At 44.3% G+C, this 17,795-nt stretch overlaps 1 protein-coding gene across 1 annotated transcript; it reads left to right on the top strand.

Annotated features, from left to right (window-relative positions):
* Window positions 1–2,621: 2,621 nt before the first annotated feature.
* KDELR2 (KDEL endoplasmic reticulum protein retention receptor 2) lies at window positions 2,622–17,479 on the top strand. The gene is made up of 5 exons (XM_073647584.1): window positions 2,622–2,898; window positions 9,268–9,368; window positions 11,686–11,844; window positions 15,631–15,883; window positions 16,343–17,479. The coding sequence occupies exons 1-5, from the start codon at window positions 2,808–2,810 to the stop codon at window positions 16,375–16,377; spliced, it is 639 nt and encodes a 212-aa protein (XP_073503685.1). The 5' UTR covers window positions 2,622–2,807; the 3' UTR covers window positions 16,378–17,479.
* Window positions 17,480–17,795: the final 316 nt, after the last annotated feature.

Raw genomic sequence — 17,795 nt, 5'->3', positions numbered from 1 at the left:
ACAACATCATGGGCCCCACAGCTCCCTATACACATCATCATGGGCCCCACAGCTCCCCATACACAGCATGATGGGCCCACAGCTCCCTATACACAGCATGATGGGCCCCACAGCTCCCTATATACAGCATGTTGGGCCCACAGCTCCCTACACACAGTATCATGCGCCCACAGCTCCCTATATACAGCATCATGGGCCCCACAGCTCCCTATACACGGCATGATGGGCCCACAGCTCCCTATACACGGCATGATGGACCCCACAGCTCCCTATACACAGTATCATGGGCCCACAGCTCCCTATACACAGCATGATGGGCCCCACAGCTGCGTATACGCAGCATCATGGGCCCACAGCTCCCTATACACAGCATGAAGGACCCCACAGCTCCCTATACACAGCATCATGGGCCCACAGCTCCCTATAGACAGCATGATGGGCCCCACAGCTCCCTATACACAGCATCATGGGCCCCACAGCTCCCTATACACAGCATGATGGACCCCACAGCTCCCTATACACAGCATGATGGGCCCACAAGCTCCCTATACACAGCATGATGGACCCCACAGCTCCCTATACACAACATGATGGACCCCACAGCTCCCTATACACAGCATCATGGGCCCACAGCTCCCTATATACAGCATGATGGACCCCACAGCTCCCTATACACAGTATCATGGGCTCCACAGCTCCCTATACACAGCATCATGCGCCCACAGCTCCCTATACACAGCAACATGGGTCCACAGCTCCCTATACACAGCATGATGGACCCCACAGCTCCCTATACACAGAATGCTCCACAGCTCCCTATACACAGCATCATGGGCCCACAGCTCCCTATACACAGCATGATGGGCTCCACAGCTCCCTATACACAACATGATGCACAGCATGATGGGCCCCACAGTAGCCCCCCCCCCCCCAGTGTATGACAGCACCAAGTAGCCCCCACAATGTATGACAGCTCCCCCCCACACTGAGTGACAGAGGCTTAAGATCTACCATAGCTCTTCAGCCTCATTTGCATATCACTACAACTACTGATTTCTCAGTAATGGAAGAACTGACCAGCCATGTAAGGCTGTGTGCCCACGATGCGTTTTTTAAGCATTTCCGCAGCCGCAAAAACGCTGCAGAAACGCTTAAAAAACGCATGGTAGAAGGCCTGCCATGTTCCCCAATGATAATCCGCATGTGCTGTGTACATGCTGCGCAAATTTCCGCTGCGGATTATCATTGCGGAAAAAAACGCAGCACTACCAATTATTTTGCGGAAGTTCTGCGTTTTCGCCGCCATTGACTTGCATTAGATAGCATGGATTCCGCATCACTGTATATGTAGATGCGGAATCCATGCGTTCTAATGTGCGGATGGTACCCGGGTGTGGAGGACAGGAGACTCTCCTCCGGACCCGGGTACCATAGAAAACTGTAAAAAAAAAGAATAAAAAATAAATATATACTTACCTTCTGACGGCCCGCGGTGCGCTCCTCCTCTCATGCCGGCAGTTTGCGATGTACTGAAGGACCTGCGCTGACGTCATAGTCATGTGACGGGTCACGCGACGCTGACGTCGGCAGGTCCTTCAGTGTACCGCTGCCGGCAGCCAGGACGGAGGGAAGCAAGACACCGGGGGCCATCGGAGGGTAAGTATAGATTTATTTTTTTAACATTCTTTAAGGTCACATTATATAAATCCATGCTGTTTGCATAGATTTATATAGTGTGACCAAGTTGTCACACACTTTCCAAGTGATGCTAAAATCGCTTGGAAAGCGCTTGTCAACCCGCATGCGGAAATGCATGTGAAGAACGCTTTCACTTCCGCATGTCCCTGGCAGGAAAAAGCATGTACAATCCGCATGTACAATCCGCATGCACAATCCGCATGTACAATCCGCATGTACAATCCGCATGCACAATCCGCATGTACAATCCGCATGTACAATCCGCATGGGTTTTTTCTGCCAGGGAGATGCAGAAACGCTCAGGAAAAAATCCGGAGCATTTCTGCATCGTGGGCACATAGCCTAAAAGGTATTGTTGGACTTGTCTTTGAAAGAGCTACATGCGCATATTAATAGTGTGGGGGGTCAAATCCGGCCGACGATTCCCTTTAAAATATAATTTAGTAGTTAGTGGTCCATTGTGGTCATTAAAAGAGAAAACAAATGTCATAGACTCGTACTTCATTTCCCTCCCAGCATTGCCTGATATTGACAAAAAAAAATAAAAAAGTGAGTATGAAAGTAACAAAAAATGTCATCCTCTCCTGTCACTTAAAAAGCAAAAATGATTTCAATATCCAAATGAGAAAAAATGTGCAGCTCTTTAGAAACTAAAAAATGCAATAAATCTTTAAAAAAAATTATTTCCATAGTCACAAGTGGCATGGAGAATAAATGTAAGCTCAGTGCAGCTGACAGGGGGAGTGCACAAATTGCTCCCAGGAGGGATCTAAAACTCCAGCAGAGACACGTGACTAAAAAAAATGTTACAAAAGACAAGGAACATTTCAGGACACGCTGCCTTTAAGGGGCGGGGCTTGGTGATGGGCCAGTTGAGAAAGGGGCGTGCGGAAGGGGGCGGGGTGTAACACGTCACCCTTGCCTGAGCGCTGTTTCCCAGCATGCTCTGCGCTCGCTGCAGTTAGGCCACGTCCCCGGGCCACGTAGCTCGGCGCTCGCCATTTTAACGGATTGAAGTCAGCGGCACAGCTCGTCTCCGCGGTCCCCGGGTCACCTCTGCCCTCTCTTCTCCCCGCCCGGTCACCGTACACCCCTTATCTCCCAGCACAATGAACGTCTTCAGGTTAACCGGGGACTTGTCCCATTTGGCAGCCATCATCATCCTGCTGCTGAAGATCTGGAAGACCCGGTCCTGTGCCGGTAAGTGACGGCAGAGCCTGTGCCCCTGCAGCGCTGCCCGGTACACCCCGGGGCTCTGCCAGGCTGCAGCATTGCTGGGGAACCTTTTATATCTTTTTTTTTTTTTTATACTTAATTTAACCCTTTTTTTGCAACTTGCACCAAATGCCATCATCTACAATGGTGCTGCGGGCGGTCTATGTGCCCAGAGCAGGGGGCAGTGCCAGCAGAACTTTATATAGGGCCCCATCATCCTGTGATCTGTGCCCTGGCAGCGCTGACCATGGCTTATGTCACAGGCCTTGGCGATGCCCAGTGCCAGAGGAGGCAAGGCTTCGTTCACACTCTGCAGTTTTTTCCAATTGTAATTATTGTAATTGGTCATTATTAAAAGTCCTTGGTGTCGTCAGTGTGACAGCTCCCACTGATCTATACTAGAGGGGCACTTGGTTGGCTGTATGCTGGAATGGGCACCCCGAGTGCGGTGAAGTGGGGCACCATACCCTTTCACTAAAGCAGTGGTCCTCCTCTCAGGCCCTTCCAGAGGATGCCATCACTTCTAGATGACTTTCCTTTGAACAGATCTGATAAGGTCTTTAGCTGCCGGATTTGAAATTCTTCACCTTTTAAGATGTCAATCTTGTCCTTGTCTGAGCACCATGATTGTTCCCATAGATCAGAGGTTGATAACTTTGCTTACCCTTGAGAGCCACATTCACTTTTGTGCCCCTTTTGGAGGTTATAATTCCCTGAGTGCCCCCCTTTACAAAGTAATAATGCCGCAAATGCCCCTTACAGAATACTTTCCCTTATGTCCCACGATAAAATAATAAAGCTGCAATTGCCTCTTTATAAAGTGTGAGCGGCCCCTTATACCTCCCCTAGTGCCACTTTATGAAGTAGTAATGGCCTGAGGACCCCTTATATCTCCCCAAAGGCCCCCTTATAAAGTAGTGATGCCCACGGCCCCCTTGTAAAGTAGTGATGGCCCGAGTTCCCCTTTTACAAAGTAATAATGCTGCAAATGTCCCTTACAGAATACTTTCCCTTGGGTCCTCACGTTAAAATAACAAAAGCCACAATTGCCTCTTTATAAAGTAGTAATGGCCTGAGTACCCCTCATACCTCCCCGAGTGCCCCCTTATAAAGTGGTAATGCATTGAGTGCCCCTTATAAAATAAAACTCCCAATTGTACAGTAGTAATGGCCTGAGTGCCCCTTTATAAAGTAGTGAATCCCCGTGCCCCCCCCCTTATAAGGTAGTATTGTCCTGAGTGGCCCTTTTGTAAAGTAATAATGTCCCTTTAGTGCCCTCCTCAACAAGTAATGTCTCCAGTGCACTCTCCCGAGCCGGCAGTTAGTCAGGGGTCGTGCCGCTGGTTGAGGTCCCCCCACTATGATTAGTAGATGTCATTCTTTCCATAGATGCCTCTTGGGCTCTTCACTGTGTGTTTCTCCTCATGTGCTGGAAGCCAATGAATTGGAGCTCGCACCAGATGATAGGCTCTGACATGAAGTGTGTGTGGGTCTGACGTGGCAGCCGGCTGTAAGGCGTGGTGAGACCATACTCCATGAGATCCCCTTATTACATGTTGGCTCTTAACCCCTTCTTTCCTGCAGCTGATTTGAATAGTTTTCGGAGTTCTCTTACAAGCCCCCATCACCTTTTTTTTTCTGGTACTTGATGTCCTTGCAGGTGTGTGCCAGACAGTGTGTGACAATATTAGTTTTGAGCCTTGGGACTGTCAGTGAGGAGGATGCGGCCACATCACCACCTCTGTTATTGGCTGACCATAGAGGAGTCAGCACAGCGCGGGGTTACATCCTGGCCGCTGCAGCAGATCTTCACTGATCATTTGATACATTTTCTTATTTGTTTATTGTATCTAGTGCATTTAATAATTTCAGTGTAGTTTAAGAGATTTACATATATTTTTTCCCTCTGGACATCACTTTGTGCACACAATTCTTGCAGGTATATGATATATATTTTCTTTGTGGAACTGCATTTATCCGCACCTGTAGAAAACCTTTTGAAAGGTACTTTTCCCCTTTTTATATAAAAGATGACACCAGTGAATATGTATTATTTTGATATGATAAAAATGAAATGGTTTCTTAGTTGTGCCTATTCTTAGGAAAGTTGTGACCGCCAACCTTTACAGTTATTCTCTCTCCTCTATATCAAATAGCAATCACTTCCCTGATCTGTACCCATCGCCCCTGTATTACTTAGTAAATTAATGTTTTGTTCCTTGCTCCTGTGTCCCTACAAATTGGTTGGATTTGCAGTGTACAGCTTCTTGAAAGTTGGGTTGCAGCCCCTTTGCCAAGGTACTAGCCTCACCCTGAGCCTTTGTGTCAGAGATGGCCCAAAACCCCAAAGAAGCACCAAAACGTGTTCTTGCATATTCTCCCTGATCCCGGTCTTCCCCAGTTTCCACTAACTCTTTGGTCTTCTTGTGGATCTATTCTGACTCTCCGTATCACCCTGGGGTCTACGTGTGAGCCGGAAGTCGCTTTTCCAGTGTAATTCTAATTTTCATTGAGCATCAGGACGAGGCATTGTAAATGAAACATGGTTGAGGATCGGCTGTGGCAGCCCATCTAGCTTTAAGGTCCAGGATAATTCCAATTGGGCCAAACAGCAAAGTTGGTAGTCACCACTTTTAGAGTAGACTCCATGGATTTTTTTTTTTCCCCCAATGGGCTGATAATCGTGGAGCTAGCTATTATCCCATCTGGTCAGGCTAGCAAAACGCCTGACTAACGAAAAAAATGCCTGTTCGTCAGATGCGACAATTTTTAAACTGGCTTAAAAATCCTCTTTTTTGGCAGCACATCGTCCTGTGTAACCAGGTGATGTCCTGCCTATAACTCTATGTTCTGTGCGCATAGCGGTGTGGTCGGACGGTCTATAAAGGCCATCAAAGGACCGCCAGATTGTGGAAGCCTGTTTGATGGCCTGGATCATCCCATGTAAACCTGGCATCAAGGTGGGAATACACCTTAGATAACTGTGTGGAGCATTTGTTTGGCCAACATATATTCTTCCCTGCACATGCATGCATGGGTAGTGGTGATTACCATACATACACACTAGTTGTGCTGGCGGCCTCATAGAAGTGATGCGTTTGCGCCATCATTCGTGTACCACCTTTTGGGGGGACTATTATTTTTTCTGTTAAAGGGAATCTATCACCAGGTTTTTGCTATGTAATCTGAGAGCAGCATAGTGTAGGGGCTATGAACCTGATTCCAATGTCATGTCACTTACTGGGCTGCTTGGTGCAGTTTTGATAAAATCATTGTTTTCTCTGCTGTAGATCTAGCAGTGTTCTGAGTACTGAGCCCTGTATAACCCCACCCACACCCCTGATTGGAAGCTTTCTTGTCATTGTACACAAAAAGCGTCCAATCCATGGCAGTGGCGGGGTTACAGAGTGATAGAGCAGGAGCACTACATGGCATGAGACAACTAGTCCTGTAGTGATAATCTCCTGCTGATAAAACACTGATTTTATTGCAAAAACACCACACCCTAATAACTTATACATGACTGGAATCAAGGTCTTTGACTCTACATCATACTACTCTCAAATTGCATAGCAAAAACCCACTGCGGGCTGTATCTTGGAGGAGCTTACTACACTTGTTTTCTGTTGGATGTTGTTGGCTGCAGTCATATTACATATTTACTGAAAATGTGCGGGGTAATTATACTAGTACGTGCTGCCAAAATAATCCAGAATTGGCCATTTATACTTATTGATGTGACGGCGCTTGTGTGCTGAACCAGGAAGAAATGGAGGGGTTTTTATTTTTTGGGTGGGGATATAACTGGTAAGGTTTCTCCTTGTGGAGAGTGCTAAGCCTGGCATGTCAGAGTAAGGAGACTTATAGTCCATGCATGCTCCTCTGGGAAATTAAATATGCAAATTGTTCAGAGAGGAAGAGTACTAGAATTCCAGATCTACCTATTGGAAGCAGCAATCCTAAAAGTCAATATTGACCCTTTAACGAAAATTTCCATATGACTTGGGGTAAAAGCCAAACCAGAATCTTAATTTGCAGACAGTACAGAAGACATTATTTGCTCGCTGCCTTGGGGTAACCCTTGACTCTGATCTCTCCTTCAAACCTAATATCCAAGCCCTTTCCACCAGGGCTGTGGAGTCGGTATAAAATGGACCTGCTCCGACTACTAAAATATATAATTTGGGTACAGTAGTTCAATGCAGTTTGTGGGGAATATTTTTTTTCATAAGAATTTGGGAAAGTTATGAAATGTCCTAGTCCTGATCTAAGGGTCTAGATGTTTAGCGGAGATGAATCTCTGCTACAGTAAATTTATCACTTAAACATGAGCCATGTATGAGGGAGTCATGGAAATTTGAGGAGTCAGAGGTTTGGCTTACTGACTCCACAGCCCTGCTTTCCATTTCCTGCCGACTCCAGCTCGAAAATATTTCCCAGATCTGCACATTCCTCAACCACGAATCTGTAAAAACACTAGTGCACACCCTCATCATCTCCTGCCTCGACTACTGCAACCTCCTGCTCTGTGGTCTCCCTTCTAACACTCTCGCGCCCCTCCAATCTATCCTAAACTCTGCTGCCCGACTAATCCACTTGTCTCCCCTCTATTCCTCTGCGTCTCCTCTCTGTCAATCCCTTCAGTGGCTCCCCATTACCCAGAGACTCCAGTTCAAAACCCTAACCATGGCACATAAAGCCATCCACAACCTGTCTCCTCCATACATCTGTGACCTAGTCTCCCGGTACATACCTGCACGCAACCTCCAATCCTCACAATATCTCCTTCTCTACTCCCTCTTATCTCCTCTTCCCACAATCGCATACAAGATTTCTCCTGTGCCTCTCCCCTACTCTGGAACGCTCTACCCCAGCACATGCCAATTGGTCCAGTTTTCACCAATGCGGATAATAAAGGAATTAGTCATCTGAAATTGATGTACTGTTCAAATCAGATTTTTATGTTAAATATTTTTTTTCATTTTTCATATTCTTATTATTTTTTTTTTTTTTTTTTTAGTTTTTCATATAGTAAAAAAACCAAAACTGATATCTTGCAGTTTTCACACTGACCACTGGGGGTTATTTAGACTTTGACTTCCTGCTGTTTTGGGAAATCCTCATGTGTGAACAGACTCTGACCCCATCTTTTGTTTTGAAGCCTGTCCAAAGGTGAATGGAGGGGGGAGCAGGGTGGCTGTGACATTACCTATTGTGATTGGTGGATCCTGTGTGATCAGCTGTGTATAGAGGTGTCACCTGTCACCTTAATCCATGAGACTTCTGGAAAATCTCCAGTAAAGAAAAGGAAGAATTGTAAAATCGCCTCAGTAGCCAGTGTGAACATTGCAAGATTTCTAATACAGATTATCGGAAACATAAAAAATATATAGTTAACACAAAAAACTCAATTTTAACACTGTAATTTTCTGATGATACTTTCCCTTTCAAGTTCTTCTCCTTTTCATAGATGGATATAGTTGAATAAATAAGCAAATTTACTGTTTATGAAAACTTTTAGCCATTCTTAAGATATTAACTTTTGTTTTGTTTACAGTTCGTTGCCTTGGAGACTGACAATCCCTGTTGTCTAGCAACGGTGGTCCGAACATGCAAAGGGCTTACAGGCTTTTTTCTAGTTAGTTTGTAAGCAGTGCCGTCAATGTGGGGGGAGCGCCATATTCCTCTCCTAATCCCGGACAGCTTCAGTGCAGTGCTTACAAGCTACACAGCAGCGATGGTCGGTCTCCTAAGCAACGAGCTGCAAAAAAAAAAGAAATGTTTCTAGCTTAAGAACAGCTAAAAATTTAATAAACTGTAATAGTGAAAGAATATGTGCAGCACGGTGGCTCAGTTGTTAGTTTTGCAGCGCTGGGGTCCTGGGTTCAAATCCCACCAAGGACAACATCTGCAAGGAGTTTGTATGTTCTCTCTGTGTTTGTGTGGGTTTCCTCCGGGTTCTCTGGTTTCCTCCCACAATGCAAAGATATCCTGATAGGGAATCTATATTGTGAGCCCCAATGGGGACAGAGATGGTATCTGTAAAGCGTTGTGGCAAAATAGTCAGATCAATTATGTAAACTGCTTAGATTTGCTTGAGCGGTTTGTGGCTTGTGTGCGACTTTACTTTCTTTACTTTTTGAGGTGTTGTAACCTCTGCTGTAGCGTTATACTCTCGGGTTATATAATAATAATCTTTTTATTTATATAGCACCAATATATTCCGCAGCGCTTTACAATTCAGGCAATTTACAGACCTTATCAGCACTGTCCCATTGGGGCTCACAATCTAGATGTGAAATGTTGACCTTAATTGGACATCTTTTTCTTATTGCAACGTCTTGTCATTTGCAGGCATTTCTGGGAAGAGTCAGCTTCTCTTTGCGATGGTCTTCACTACCCGATACCTGGATCTTTTCACTTCATTCATTTCATTTTACAACACTTCTATGAAGGTAAAATGACGGCCTCCAAAATGTCTTATATAGCAATGGTACACATGCTGCGAGGGGCTGCAGTCTCTACCAGATTTACAGACGTAATATCTTTCGCTGTATGCATCAAATTGGCTAAGATTTATGTTTTGCAGCATGTCAATTTATGGCCCAGATTTGTTGTAGGTTTTCCACATTGACTTGAAAATCAGCAGCAAAATATATTGTTGCAAATTGTGCTGCAGAAACTTTTCTGCACTCAGTCATGCATCTGCCAATATGGACTAAATGGGGCTGGTTTTAGATGTCTAGCATGTTGTTGAGGTCAGGTCAGAAGACCCGTGGCCGCTCCGGACACCATGGTCTGTGCTCGTGTCCATGTCTGCTGCTTTCTCCTGGTCTTGTAATGAGCGTCATTCTGATCTGCAGCCTCAGTGTGAATCTGCGCTTGTAGGGATGTTGCAGTCATTATTCATCCCCTGCTCTCTAGCTTCTCAATAAGCTCTCATGTTAGTCTGGTTGAGCGGCTATAAGGGAGCGCATGTTTATTTCAGTTTTTCTTAATAATATCATCTCTCAGTTGCATGTTGTTGTTTTTCCAGACGGAAATGCAGTTGCATCACACAATGTGGCGGCCTCCAATAAAGGGATTGTCCAGACTCGCATCTCAAATCTGCAATCGCTCTGTATTACTGCAGACTTATAAATCCTCACAGTGCACACTGTCAGTATTCTCCGGGAGCGGGTGGTCATGTGACCGTAAGTGTGGTTTGCATACTTTTGGCCACATTCTGACAAGACTTGTCCAGCCTCGCTCAATTGTCTTGTGTTGAGCAAGGCAGTGCACGTCTAGTCGGCATGTGGCCAGATGTTTGCAAATCGCATAATTGCGGTCCTGCGGCACTGGGGAATTCTTGACAGGGTGCTATGAGGATTCACAAGTCTGTAGTCACATAGTGACTGTACACTTGAACCCCAAGCCTGGAGAGGACCTTTAAGATTATGTATTAAAGAGGTTGTCAAGGCTGAAATGAAAAGTCTGCAGTCGCTTTATTTGACTTATTGGCTTACTCCCTGTATTTCCCGTGTGAGGGGAGGAGTGGTGCCAGATCACCACATATATGCGATTTGCATACTAGTGGTCATGTGACAGTTGGTATCATCTGGCTTTTCTCTGTAGAAGAGAATTGACAGAAGCCGGTTGAGTCTAGTCTGTGCGTGGTGACCGCAAGTATGAAGATTGCATACGTGACATCACGTGATCACACGCCCGCTTGGGAAATGCGGGGGAATCGTGTGCACATCACACACTTCCACAATTCTGCAGTCACATAGTGATTGCAGTTTTGCCAGTATGGACAACCCCTTTTAATAAACTGGCCTTATTGCTATCCAATCTAATGAATGGGCTGTCCTTTGCCGCACATTTCAGGGTCATGAGGTTGCGTCTGCACATACCTGCCAGGATGCATGCTATCGTGCAGAATAGGACCCGTGCACACGTCCTGGCAACTGTTTTGCAACATCACCAGCACCTCTCACATCTTTATGTAGACGTGAGAACAGATGGACAGCCCAATTAAGTTCTCATGCTGGCGGCCATCTTAGGCTTATTTTGGCATCTGTATTGCAGCTGTAGGTCCTGGATCCACTGTCTGCTTTATCACCCACTCTGACAGCATTATAGTTGGCGTCTGTAGCCTCGCAGTTCGTCCAGGACTAACTGTCATAATACAGATGCTAAAATGCACCGTATAGTGGAGTCTGAATGAGGTCTACAGGAAAGAGTCTGTTTGTTTGAAGTCAAATTGAGCAGGTATCAGTTAAAGGGGCTGTTTGGGACTTTAATTGATCTAGCCTTTGGATACGTCATCAGTATGTGAGATTGCTATGGGCCGACACTTGGCACCTCCACCAATTAACTGATATCTTCTTTGGCAGTGGTGGAATATACAGAATGTAATGCCTCTAGTGGCCTCTTTCAGGTACTGCAGTTTATCCACCAATTTTTGGACCCCACCAACTCCAGTCATGTATCGCTTCAAATGGTGTTCAGAGCTGAACAAATAGTTTAAATGTGATTATTTTTTTATGCGGGTTATCTAGGGTTAAAATAACATAGCTGCTTTTGTTTTGGTCCAAAAATTGCGCCACACGGTTGTAGATGGTATTGCATCACCGCTCTATTTACTACAGTGGAGCTGAGCTGGAATACTAGACACCACCCTGCAGTGTTGGAAGGAAACAACCTTGTGGACTTTTTTTCTTGCTATATATTCCTAGACAACCCTTTCTTGAAGTCTTACTCCACTGTATTGTGTATTTTCCTGTCTTCCAGCTCATCTATATTGCCTGCGCATATGCAACAGTCTATTTGATATACATGAAGTTCAAGGCCACATATGATGGAAACCATGACACTTTCCGGGTGGAGTTCCTCGTCGTTCCTGTTGGTGGATTGTCCGTCCTCGTCAATCACGATTTCTCTCCTCTTGAGGTATTGTTGTTTTTCTGTTCTGCAGTAATATAATAGTTTTTGCATTCGCTGTTTCCTCTTCATTCTTCTAAACTAATCCTAACTTCCCATGACTGTTTGGACGAATTTTGGAAATATCTCAACACTTGGATTCACTTTTATGGTTACGTCAAGAAACTTTATTTACCTGCAGGTATAAGGTTAATTTGCAGGCAAATGGCATTAAAATCATATCGGGCTGCCGGACTAATCTCCTTGTAGGCGCTTGCTTTTTCATCAGAGCGGCGTAAGTGTATTGCGCCAAGCAGTGCAGTGACTATAATGGCTCCCTGAATTGTCCTTATAACTGGGAGTGAGCGGCTGCAGGGAGAATATAACTTCATGTTCTCCCTGCAGCCGCTGTTCCAGTAAGGCAGCCATGTAGGATTGTAATGCTATTTACCTGCAGATTGGCATTATATTGTGACGGGTTCCTCTTAATCCCCCATGCTGTGTGCTGCCGTCACATTGCAGCTTTAAATCATCCTGATATGCTGAGCTGTTTGCCAGCCGTTAAAAGCGCTTTTATTGGTGATGACCGCGTGGTTATGCAGCGTAGCTCCCCTCACCATGCCGCCATTGATGATGAAAGGGCTGTAACTGCTGTCACTTGCTCACTGCACTGCTCAGCATGGTGGCACGGCTTTGGCTGGAACATGTAATCGCTATGTTATTTTAGTTTGTGTGGATACTTAGCAAAAATACTCATTATTTTCATGTGCAAATTGCCTCTTCAGAGAGATGACTTGAACTCTATAGCACCACTGATTGGAAGCAGCAATCCTACATGTCACAATCGACCCTTTAACGAGCCTTGCAATATGACTTGGGATAAAAGCCAAATCAGAATCTCAATTTGCAGACAGTGTTTTGGGCTGTTGCCCCTCGTCAGTGTAAAGTATGAGATCTGATTTGGCTAGGTGAGAGTCTCTATGGACTGAAGTCTAAGGGGTAACGTTTCTCCTTGTGGAGAGTGACACACCGGCTCTTGCATGCCAAAGTAAGGAGGCTTATTCGCCACGCAATGCTACTCTAGAAAATTTAAAAATTTCCAGAGGAGCATTTCACGGCGAATAATCCTCCTTACTTTGGCATGCAAGAGCCGGTGTGTCACTCTCCACAAGGAGAAACGTTACCCCTTAGACCTCATTATTTTCATGAAATTGCTTTTCGAAGTATGTACAGTACAGACCAAAAGTTTGGACACACCTCATTTAAAAAATTCTGTATTTTCTTGACTATGAAAATTGTACATTCACACTGAAGGCATCAAAACTATGAATTAACACATGTGGAATTATACACTTATCAAAAAAGTGTGAAACAACTGAAAATATGTCTTATATTCTAGGTTCTTCAAAGTAGCCACCTTTTGCTTTGATGACTGCTTTGCACACTCTTGGCATTCTCTTGATGAGCTTCAAGAGGTAGTCACCGGAAATGGTCTTCCAACAATCTTGAAGGAGTTCACAGAGATGCTTGGCACTTGTCCCTTTTGCCTTCACTCTGCGGTCCAGCTCACCCCAAACCATCTCGATTGGGTTCAGGTCTGGTGACTGTGGAGGCCAGGTCATCTGGCGTAGCACCCCATCACTCTCCCTCTTGGTTAAATAGCCCTTACACAGCCTGGAGGTGTGTTTGGGGTCATTGTCCTGTTGAAAAATAAATGATGGTCAAATTAAACGCAAACCGGATGGAATAGCATGCCGCTGCAAGATGCTGTGGTAGCCATGCTGGCTCAGTATGCCTTCAATTTTGAATAAATCTCCAACAGTGTCACCAGCAAAGCACCATCACACCTTCATGGTGGGAACCAGGCATGTAGAGTCCATCCGTTCACCTTTTCTGCATCGCACAAAGACACGGTGGTCGGAACCAAAGATCTCAAATTTGGACTCATCAGACCAAAGCACAGATTTCCACTGGTCTAATGTCCATTCCTTGTGCTCTTTAGCCCAAACAAGTCTCTTCTGCTTGTTGCCTGTCCTTAGCAGTGGTTTCCTAGCAGCTATTTTACCATGAAGGCCTGCTGCACAAAGTCTCCTCTTAACAGTTGTTGTAGAGATGTGTCTGCTGCTAGAACTGTGTGTGGCATTGACCTGGTCTCTAATCTGAGCTGCTGTTAACCTGCGATTTCTGAGGCTGGTGACTCGGATAAACTTATCCTCAGAAGCAGAGGTGACTCTTGGTCTTCCTTTCCTGGGGCGGTCCTCATGTGAGCCAGTTTTTTTGTAGCGCTTGATGGTTTTTGCAACTGCACTTGGGGACACTTTCAAAGTTTGCCCAATTTTTCGGACTGACCTTCATTTCTTAAAGTAATGATGGCCACTCGTTTTTCTTTACTTAGCTGCTTTTTTTTGCCATAATACAAATTCTAACAGTCTATTCAGTAGGACTATCAGCTGTGTATCCACCAGACTTCTGCACAACACAACTGATGGTCCCAACCCCCATTTATAAGGCAAAAATCCCACTTATTAAACCTGACCGGGCACACCTGTGAAGTGAAAACCATTTCCGGTGACTACCTCTTGAAGCTCATCAAGAGAATGCCAAGAGTGTGCAAAGCAGTCATCAAAGCAAAAGGTGGCTACTTTGAAGAACCTAGAATATAAGACATATTTTCAGTTGTTTCACACTTTTTTGTTAAGTATATAATTCCACATGTTAATTCATAGTTTTGATGCCTTCAGTGTGAATGTACAATTTTCATAGTCATGAAAATACAGAAAAATCTTTAAATGAGGTTGTGTCCAAACTTTTGGTCTGTACTGTACGTTTATCATGCGTATATGTACTTTTACAAGATTTTTGCTGTATGGGCCACATGTAGCATGAATCGGACATGGGCGGCTGTGTCATTGCTGCCATGTATGCTTTTCTCTGAAAATCCCCCCCCCCTTACTGCTGCAATAACACCACCAGTGTGAGATTTTTACGGCACCCGTGGTTCAGGCAGCATGGACTTCTAGTTTCTGAGACCTCTAATAGGTAATTAATTATAGTAGAATTCTGGCTTCACAAATTCGCTTTTATAGCATTGTAAGCCTAGAGATTGACCTACACAATTATATGGGATATTTTATTACAGAAGACACTGTTAGAGTCAAAAGCTGTTTCAATTGTTATCACACACAAGTCGCACTGGCGGAATGCCTTGTTATTAAAAACTAGAACCAATTCAGCAAAAGTAATTCGGCACCCTCAAAATACCCTAAATGCATTAAAAAAAAAAGTTGCCGCCTGAATTTTTTTTTTTTTGTTATTCATGATGTATCTATACTATGACTTTTTGGAGCCTTTAGTATATATCTATCAACCAGCAAAATGCTTCAAGCCAGATCTAATGTGTATCCGCCTCAGCCACACCTTTCTCAACCAGTGCTATTGCCCCAGTGCATCTAAATATAAACCTGTTTGCAAATAGTGTTGGCTGCCGTTTTGTGTATACAGCCCCTGGCTGAGCAATGTGTTCCCGTAGAAACTGCAAATGTACTCCTTCAATCATGTGTTGCGTTAATCCTTTTACCTCATTAAAAAAAGAAAAAAAAAATCATGTAGGAGCTGGGTACATAAAACATTTTGCATGAATGAATAAATATATATAATTTTTTGCTTCTAAGCTCTTAAAGGGGTAGTCCGGACTGACCGTTTTGCCCGTGAATAAGACTTGTGCACAATATGATTTAGGTGACTTAGTTGCCGGTAAAGACAGGTGACTATGGTGAGCAGCGGCATACTGATAAATGTGCTTGTATCGCCCTGTAGATCCTATGGACCTTTTCCATTTATCTGGAGTCGGTGGCCATCCTGCCTCAGCTCTTCATGATCAGCAAAACAGGTGAAGCGGAGACAATCACTACTCACTACCTGTTCTTCCTGGGCTTGTACCGTGCCTTGTATCTCTTCAACTGGATCTGGCGCTATTCCTTCGAAGGCTTCTTTGACCTGATCGCCATAGTGGCAGGTGTGGTCCAAACCATCCTGTACTGCGACTTCTTCTACTTGTATGTTACAAAAGGTGAGGACACGTCTCTTCCATGTAGGCTTAATTCTGGCACGGAGAAAAAAAGATGCCTGGGGCCACCAATGTCGACCGGTTCGGTCAACAGTCTAATGGGTATGGTAGCACCGGCCGACTGATTGTCAGGAAAGATGGCGATCGGGCATATTTGATTGCGGACTGCCGATCGCGTTGTTCTCCCTGAGATAAGCTGCCGGCAGACATGTCAATCGGCGGTGAAAACAGGTCTTAAATTTGCATTCAACTGCGCAGAAATCTCATAGTACCAATGTGTGATTGGTGGGGGTCCAACACCATTGAATGGTCTTGAGCTGCATAGTCGGGCACAGCTGGCCGGGCGTTGACGTGGCATGTTACTTTAATGTAGAAGCTTGTCTTGATCCTGTTTCTCTATGAAGTCCACTGCTTTGTTACTGTATTACTTACATGTGTTTTTTTTCTGTCTTCCATTTACAGTACTAAAAGGAAAGAAGTTAAGTTTGCCAGCATAAGTGCCAAAGATCGGGACCAGCCGCTGTCCTCCACACCGTGTGGGCAGAACAATCCATACTATGAGCGAAGGTGTAAGATGCCTGAAGCAGAGTCAGATACACTACTTTTTGTATGCAGAACTGCTGAATTTGCTGCCGGAGAGGCCCTGGGACAGAATGCGATGCCAGCCCCTCCAACAGCAAAAGTGGTTTAATTGATGACTCGGATACCAGCTGATTTGTTTTATGCATCTTGCCTTCCTTGTTTTTTATTCTGATGTATAAAGATTTTTTTTACATAAAAGGTATACTGTAATAATAGATCCAGAGCGCAGTTTCGATGCAATAGATGTAAAAAGAAAATGAGAAGTTTTTTTCTTTTTTTTTTTTGTGCAGTTTACAACTAGGTTTAAGTGCAAATTTTTGCATTTTTTTTTCTCCCCAGTTACTAGCTCTTTTTGAAGAGCCAATGATTATTTTTTTTTTGTTGCTTTGATTGCTAATGGTCTGTTTTTAATAACTCCAATATTTTCCAGTCATTCCACTATAATTTATTTTCTCTTGGGGAGAAACCTTGCATAATTTTTTTTTAAAATCAGTTAGATCAAGAAATGTTTCATTTAATGCATATTCATGAAATAAATTCAGAATAAGCAAAGAGGGTTTCATTCCTGTTAAAAGAAGAAAAATCACATTTTACATGTCATAAAGTGTATGTATAGTTTTTTTTCAGATTTAATCATCTAAAGGAAGACTGAAAGATTCACTATAGAAGTGCCAATAAAAAAATCTTCACTTTTTTTGACGCTGATTCCCTAGGAAATGATTAATAGAACATTGGTGCTGGCAGACAATGGCTTTATTGGTGCAGGCACTGAGTTCTGAACCCGTCTCGCGCTCTTTAGTAATGCGGGTGGCTTATTTGTGACTCTCCAGCTTTTGGAGCCCTCCGCGTCCTGACAGGTGTCAATGGGTCTGGCCTCTGATTAGCATCTCAGCCACAACAAAGCCATTTCTGATGTCTCACTGTTTTCTGGAATCTAACCCTGCAGTACATTCTGTGTTGAAAAGGAAATTGATATGAAATATCAATGGTTTGAAGTAAAAGTATATATGTTCAAAACTGAGCTTCATTTCTTCACTTGTTTCCGTTTAGTGCACCTGACAAGTATACAATACAGTCTAATACTTCTGACCGTGAACATCATCGCCATCATGCTTGGATCAAAAAAATAAAATAACTTCATTGGATCTCTGTTGCATAGGCTTTAAAGAGGTTGTCCATTTCTTTTACATTGATGCCCTGTCCTAAGGATAAGGCATCAATATCTGATCAACTGGAGTCTGGCACTCCTGCCGATCAGCTGTACTTGCTTGCATAGCTTGGCCGTCTACTTGTAATGTCTGCCATACGGTACTGCACATCCGCCTCCTATTCA

Source organism: Phyllobates terribilis, unplaced genomic scaffold (assembly GCF_046119375.1).
Source record: "Phyllobates terribilis strain yellow unplaced genomic scaffold, ASM4611937v1 Scaffold_9__5_contigs__length_417890890, whole genome shotgun sequence".
Lineage (NCBI taxonomy): Eukaryota > Metazoa > Chordata > Amphibia > Anura > Dendrobatidae > Phyllobates > Phyllobates terribilis.
This window is presented reverse-complemented; position numbering and strand designations above follow the sequence as displayed.

Excerpts from the sequence above, each read along its gene's own strand:
- KDELR2 (XM_073647584.1), top strand. The coding sequence starts at position 2,808 with ATGAACGTCTTCAGGTTAACCGGGGACTTGTCCCATTTGGCAGCCATC. Across the intron at positions 2,899-9,267 it reads GAAGACCCGGTCCTGTGCCG|GCATTTCTGGGAAGAGTCAG; the intron begins GTAAGTGACGGC and ends TGTCATTTGCAG. Across the intron at positions 11,845-15,630 it reads ACGATTTCTCTCCTCTTGAG|ATCCTATGGACCTTTTCCAT; the intron begins GTATTGTTGTTT and ends ATCGCCCTGTAG.